The sequence below is a fragment of the Buceros rhinoceros genome, unplaced genomic scaffold (genome assembly GCF_000710305.1).
Source record: "Buceros rhinoceros silvestris isolate BGI_N320 unplaced genomic scaffold, ASM71030v1 scaffold12947, whole genome shotgun sequence".
Classification (NCBI taxonomy): domain Eukaryota; kingdom Metazoa; phylum Chordata; class Aves; order Bucerotiformes; family Bucerotidae; genus Buceros; species Buceros rhinoceros.
This window is the reverse complement of record NW_010424072.1, coordinates 4,153-10,806: the sequence shown is the minus strand read 5'-3', so window position 1 is coordinate 10,806 and position 6,654 is coordinate 4,153. Positions and strand designations below refer to the sequence as shown.

General features: G+C 42.6%; 1 protein-coding gene across 1 annotated transcript in view; it reads right to left on the bottom strand.

The window, feature by feature from the left end:
- Nucleotides 1–1,088: 1,088 nt before the first annotated feature.
- LOC104497413 (pleckstrin homology domain-containing family H member 1-like) overlaps nucleotides 1,089–6,654 on the bottom strand; it is a 5,850-nt gene continuing 284 nt past the window's right edge. The window contains exons 2-7 of the mRNA XM_010140661.1: nucleotides 6,027–6,168; nucleotides 4,994–5,136; nucleotides 3,731–3,860; nucleotides 2,263–2,349; nucleotides 1,574–1,720; nucleotides 1,089–1,265 (exon numbers count right to left, since the gene is read on the bottom strand). Coding sequence (XP_010138963.1) covers nucleotides 1,089–1,265; nucleotides 1,574–1,720; nucleotides 2,263–2,349; nucleotides 3,731–3,860; nucleotides 4,994–5,136; nucleotides 6,027–6,168 — 826 coding nt within the window. The remainder of the gene's footprint in view (nucleotides 1,266–1,573; nucleotides 1,721–2,262; nucleotides 2,350–3,730; nucleotides 3,861–4,993; nucleotides 5,137–6,026; nucleotides 6,169–6,654) is intronic.

Sequence of the window (6,654 nt, the reverse complement as noted above, 5' to 3'; positions counted from 1 at the left end):
CAGGGACTTGGAAAGTTTCTGTCTTTCAATTTTAGCATCAGTTTCAGGGAGGAGTCGTTACAGCTCTAGGGAAGATTAAATTGTTCCCTCAGTTGTGTTAAGCAGTTGCATAAAAACTATTATGGTCTCCACAAAAAGACTATCTTAATAGTTGCTTTGGGAGTGGCAACTTTGAATTCAAACAGTGGTAAAAACTTTACTATGATGGCTATTCACTACCAGAGCATAGGGTTGAGGTTATGTCTGAACTACCTGATCAGACCACGTCATGTTAATCTTTACACTCTGGTGACAGCCGTTTCAGTGTGTAACTATTCATGATGCGGCTATTCATGATTAGCAGCTGCTAATACAGGCAGTATTCAACAGGATGCGTCCTCGTACAGTCCACATGCCACAGCATGCATTACCCCCTGGTTTCACTTTTAATAGGACTGTGTGCTCAGCCCGCTGCAGTCACATTCATGCCTATGTGCCACTCAAATCTGCCTTGCAGAGGTTGCAGTCTAATTCAGGTAAAAAGTGAGCAAGGTAGAGATGAATGCAAACAGCAGATGACTGAAAATAATAATTTAAAGGGGCTAAGATGAGGAAAAGAGGTCACCAGGAGTTTTAAGAGCTGGACTGATATTGCAGACACAAGGTGTGCAATGATCTAAAGGCAGTTCCAAAGCTGAAAATGGGAGGGATCAAAGAAAATATATGTGCTTGTAAGCAAAGTAGTCAGGTCAGGAGGCAGAAGGAGAATGGGTGCAAGGAAAGAGCAGATGTAAATGTGACTGGAGCTCTGTGCAGGCAAATGACCTGAGGCACGGTATTTTGGATGGAGTGCGGCGTATAAAGGAAATTCCTGCACAGTCCCCAAAAATCAACTTTTTTTTTTTTGAGAGAAAGGACACTGCCTCTACCCACACTAAGGAACTTTGTCTATTATTATGGAAAAAGAATCTGAGCCTGCATTAAAGGAAGGTGTGTAGAAAATCATAGCAGTCTGCAATTCAGTCCAGAGCAGTGGGAGAAGAAAATGCAAAAACCCTGAAAGAAACTTAAACAAAAAGCCAACATCCAAAGTCATTTGGGATGGGCCCTCAGAGCAGGGTGGGCCCCTTAGTGCTTTGGGGCACAGAAGGAATAAAGCACCGACTTTGAGTCTCCCAGAGCTTGTTAGCAGGTGCCTTGCTTCGGGAAGGCTGTGCAGAAGACAGGAGTGAAGGTGTCGAACGGTAGTTAATATAGCTGGCAATAAGAAGTGTTGCTTCAACAATCTAGGGAAAAAAGGAAATGATTAACTGTAAGTTAATCAGAGGTGAGAGTGCCCTTTGATTTTAGAACCTACGGACCGCATAACTTTTGCAAATGGCTTTCTCACATGGAATTGTTCAGGTTTGAAATGAAGGTCTGTGTAAGGGTTAGGTAGAACCAGTCTCTCAATTGAAGGTTCCAGCTTAGAAGGGATTTATTGAATGTATATAGCTAGTGCAGCAGCTACAAGTACCAGTCCCCAGGGCTTGAACCAATGCCCTGCTGTGATGCCGCCAGCTGGAAAGAAACTCGCTGTTCATGGTGTAATTACCTTCGGAATTGCCATTGTGAAAAGGAGTTTTTCAGTGCTGGTTTTTCCAGAACTCCTTTCTTTCACTTGACTGACTACAATCATGAAGTCATCTCGACAGCCTCCAAAGGTGAGCACAGAGGAGTATGAATAAGAAACCTTCAAGTGCTGCAGACAGAGAGTTTGAAAGAGTCATAGTTCTGTAAAAGAAAAATTGGCCACCTTAAACTAATATATCTGCTACTTTCTGCAAGAACACCAGCTCTCCAGCGGCAATTGGTAGTACAGCTACTGGGCTCTGTAGGTATCAGCTGGCAGAGAAAGCTCAAGTGAGAAACAAATTTCTAGTTTTCTCCTAGCTTGCTTGATGCTTGCTCACTGCTTCAGAGCCAGAGCCCAAACTTTGCAATACCCCAGGCAGAGGTAGTAAAGCACACACCCCTGGGATTTTGTAAGATGTATGAGCATGTTTGCTGCCCAGGGGCGGTTAGCTGGTTCCTGAAACCCTGCCGTACACTGTAGCTGTAGTCTGCCTTTGTTTACGTAGCATTCAGACATAGCAGGGACTTCCCTCATCTCTGACTTCTACCAATTAACTTCTGGATCCATTTGAAGTTAAAGACAAACTTCTAGTGACTTTAAGTGGACTCAGGGGAATGTCTTTCTGTGGGAAGTAAGTTATTTTTCTTAAACAAAATTCCTCCCCATACCATAGTGTTATAATCCAGTACGCTGATACCATCTTCATTCACAGCTATCCAGACTGGACAGTCTTCCAAGGGGGAAGGCAAAACAGGCTAGAGAGAAAGAAAATTAATTTAGACATTTCTTGACCACCACACAAGATGTTTCTGACAAGATAAGAGAGAATCCTATAGCTTACTGGTCTGACCTGGTTTGATTGTTAAGAAGACTGCTCAAGATCTGGAATAACATTTTGAGATTTACACAGAATTTTGGGGTAAGTGGCACAAGAGGTGCAATGATAACGATGGCTTTGAGATTAACTACATTCCATCAGTGTAGTTAAAACTAAGGAGATGCTAGGACAGAGCATCAGAACGGCAGTTCTGCTCTGGTTCTGCTATTCCCATCAGACAGGCAGGGAAGCCCGTTGGCCTCTAGAATACCGGTGCACCCAGTACCGTTACATAAACACAATTTTCTTTCTTACAGAATTTGACAAATACGCGTCAGTTACCTGTTGAAGCTGAGTTACATGTTGTTATGACTAATGACATGAATCTTTCCTGGGTTAGAAAATATGTTAATCATCAGAAATATTAACATTATTTAAACTCTGGGTAGAACTGTTCTGTATTCTGATTCTTCGGCGTCAGTAATCTCAAATACCAGTAACCTCTTCTGCTTTTACATCCGACAGTGGAAATAATTGTCTTTTCAAAAGCTTCTTCAAGAGGTCCCTTTCCTTAGACTTTATTCCGTGGCTGTAGCAGCTTTGACTTCAACGCAAGAGATTCCTCAGACAGCCCCTATGTGCTAAGACATCATTTGGGGCAAGGGTAGTAGGTACAGAGCTCTGGCCTGAGGAATGGTAAAAGCTACTGGGAGAAGCGCTCCCTCCAGCTGTTCTTTGCTGTCCTGCCGATGCCTGAGGGCTCGCAGCTTACCCAGTATATGCTTTGGTTTTTGTTTCTGCAACAAGACGTTAGCAGTGCTTGTCTCCCACGCGGCAAGGAAAGCTGCCAGCCCTGTGTCAAGCAGAGAACAGGCCTGAAATATCCAGTCTCCTTTTAGCTAGGGTCAGCTGCTGGGTGTGATTTATGGCGTGCTCTTCCCTTCCACCCTTCTGGTGGTATGTAAATAGTGTTTTTTAAACTGTCCTTGCAGCCTTGAAGGCCAGGGAAATTCCTGCCCGAGAAAGCTTTGTCAAGGTTTGTAAGGAGAGGTTAGCACCATGTGTTTCGCTCAACTGCTGAAGCCAGAGAACCTTCGGAATTCATTTAGTGAACCCTAGCAACCCCTAGTGTTTAGAACGTATTTCTCTTGCTTTCTAAACCTATGTGTTAAACAGAGCTGTTTGTTCAGAACAGAGTATTATTCCGTTTTTCCCCTCCTGAAGTAGAAGCATTTTCAACCCTTGTTACCAGAGGTCATAGGTGTATCTTTGCTCAGATAGTCCATTCTTGGGAGCAGAAAAAAGTGTGCTGCAGTTACCTTGGCAGCAAATATTTTGGTTCCAAAGAGAGGCCATTTCCGAGCCACCGTCAAATAAATTCGAATGCATTCTGGTGGAGAGCATCCCTGCAGCACCATCCACTTCGTCGCCAGCCTGTCAGCCAGTTGCCTTCAGAATCCAAGACACAAGACAGCATTATTGACTAATGTCACCCAAGGAAAGGTGAGTAAAATGATAACAGTTAATAAATGTACCCCTTATTCCAAAAGGGCCATTCTACACAGCACTACGGACAGGGCTGGTAGCACTGTTGGTCACGAGGCTTGTACAACTTGAGTTTATTTTAGCATTTTCTCTGTTTCCACAGTTATTTTACTACTAGTTATACCGCAATGCCCAGGAATCCCAGTCACATATGGGTTGCTCACTGGTGTATATATTAAGCAACTGTAACTACGAATACTCAGGCAGCTGTTACAGTAAAATCCTGCCCAGCTTGCCTTCACATTCAGTTATGCTCTCACCTTCATCTTACCTGGTCAGTGGTATGCTCTATATGGAGTGGCTATATATATTAACGCAGTCTTCATTTGGCTCCCTAGGGATGGTTGCAGCTATTTTGCTACACACTGATGGAATTTGCTTCCAAAAGGAGGAAATTGTGTTAGTTCCACCACTGGATCACTAAGTAGCTTTGGATCTGGAAGATGCCCATTCTCTCTCTTTAAAATAGAGCTGAGACCCACGGCAGCGTCTGAATTCTGTACTTGAGATCTCTCGTTGTGTGGGACAACTTCCAAGTCAGAACATCAAAAAGTCCTGCCAAATTATGTCCTACCAGAATTACTGCATGGCCTCAAGCAGCCCCTGTGTGCTGCTTTATGGCTCGTTGCGCTTGTTTGGCATCTGGATTGAATTTGATACTTGAGTTATCAAATTGATACCTCAAATTGATACCTCAATTGATAGCTCAAATTGAAATGAGGTAAGGGTAAAACAAAAATTCAGAAACAAAATTAATCTTAGGCTTAGGTTAGAGTTTGTTGGAACTGAGATGCCTGATTGGGAGGTAAAAGGCTTAAACTTCTTGTCTAGGGGAAAATTGGTTGGTGATTTGGGTCTTTTTATCTTAGTTAACTTCTACTTTTTTTTAAAGGAACTTTTTCTTGACACTTCTGTTTTGTTTAAGTTTCTACATCGAATCATCTTGACAGGCTCCTTGAAACGTCTTAAATATAAAGCCAGAATTTTGTGATTAAAGTTCATTTTTAGTGCAAAGTATAGAAGAACGAACAATTTACCTGAGCTGTTCAGGAGTAATGTTTTGCTTGTAGCATTTGGGATAGAATTTATCCAAGACTTGGTGGAGAAGATGCTGCATCTTCCATTGTGATTTTCCCCCAGGACTTGAAGATCCTGGTCGATCCAAATCCCCATGTTCCACCTAAGACAATGTTATAGTTTTTAGTGCAACAGAACTATGGGGGTTTTAGTGCAGTAGAATATTGCATGAATTCCCACACTGGTAACTTCTGTGTTTATTAGTCATGCAAAAAGACACCATTAGGCTGGGGAATTTTCTCTGCAGCATTTACCACAGAGCAGCTACTGGGGATGTGGCTGCCCAAGGAATTCTTTACTGACCTGAGGAAGTGAACCAATATGTCAGCCAGCTGCTTGTAGGAAGATGCTTCTGTATAACTGCCAAGCTTTTGGGGTTTATTTCCAATTGGCCAATTAAAACAAAACAGAGTGACTTGTAAACAGTTTGGACAATGTTCCTAGCTTTGTCATTTCAGTTTACATTGCTTTAACAAATGTAACAATTGGTTTCAGCTCAGTAAGAAATGGTTATCCTGTTTATCATGCCTGCAAACCATACCGTGTGTTTTACGTAGTAAAGTGCTAAAGGCAACCCTTGGAGGTCTACTGGAGGATCCTACAAGATGCTCTTCCTGCGTAAGAGGCTATTGGCAGTGCAACAGGGGAAGTTTTTACTCTTAGTGTAATTCTAGTAGTGATACTATTTCCACATGTCTACCAAGGCACTAATCGGAGCAGGTCTGGGGATACTGCAGCCTCACTGTTTTTGCGATCTTTTTCTTCAGAAGGAAAGGAGAGGCACTCCTACAGCAAATTTCCCAGCAGAAGAGGGTGTTCGAACAACACATGTGTGCTGGTATAATGGGTTTGGCATGGTACATTTCAGACTGTATGTTTGATAAGGAAAAACACTTTTGATGTAAAAGTTAAGTGCTTCGTCAAAGGTAGTCTGTGTACAGCTGAAGTCTCTGGAGGACAAAAGCGAGGATTTCTGCCTGTAGCCATACTCACCTGAGCCATCAGAGCCACCATTTCCAGAGCTAATTCCTTATTAACAGGAAACCTTCCATTGGCTATTTCATTGCTGACTTGGAAGGCCAGTAGCAACCGCTCGCGGTCTGTCTCACCTTTGGCCTGGCTCCGAAAATATAGCCTAAGAAGTAGAGAGGACGGTGAAGGTAAAAAGATATTGTGAACTGAAAGTAGAGGTGGGAACTTTCATCAAGGTCAGTAAAAATAAAAAGTGGGTTTGGTTTTCTTTCCCTTCTTCTCCAAAATAAACTTTGAGTATTGCGTGAGTATTGGACAAAGATTTAGAGGCCGAGGTGTTCCCTTTATGAACCAGATTTGGACAAGGAGGCTCAAAACATGCTTACTAGCTTTGGAAGCTATTTGAATTCTGTAAGCCAACCACTTCAAGACAGTGAAGCCTTATTAAACACAGGTGAATCAGTGTCTGTCCATCCCCATCAAGAACAGACATGCAGTATTTAAGATAAGGCCTCCTCTGCTTATCACAGAATACAGAACTATGCTCTACATGTATAAATGTCTACATGGCAGTCTGGAGGACTTGTTAGTTTTGCCAGCTTTGTTTTGACCACTTACACTGATACTGGTGTTAAAAATCTTCAGCAGG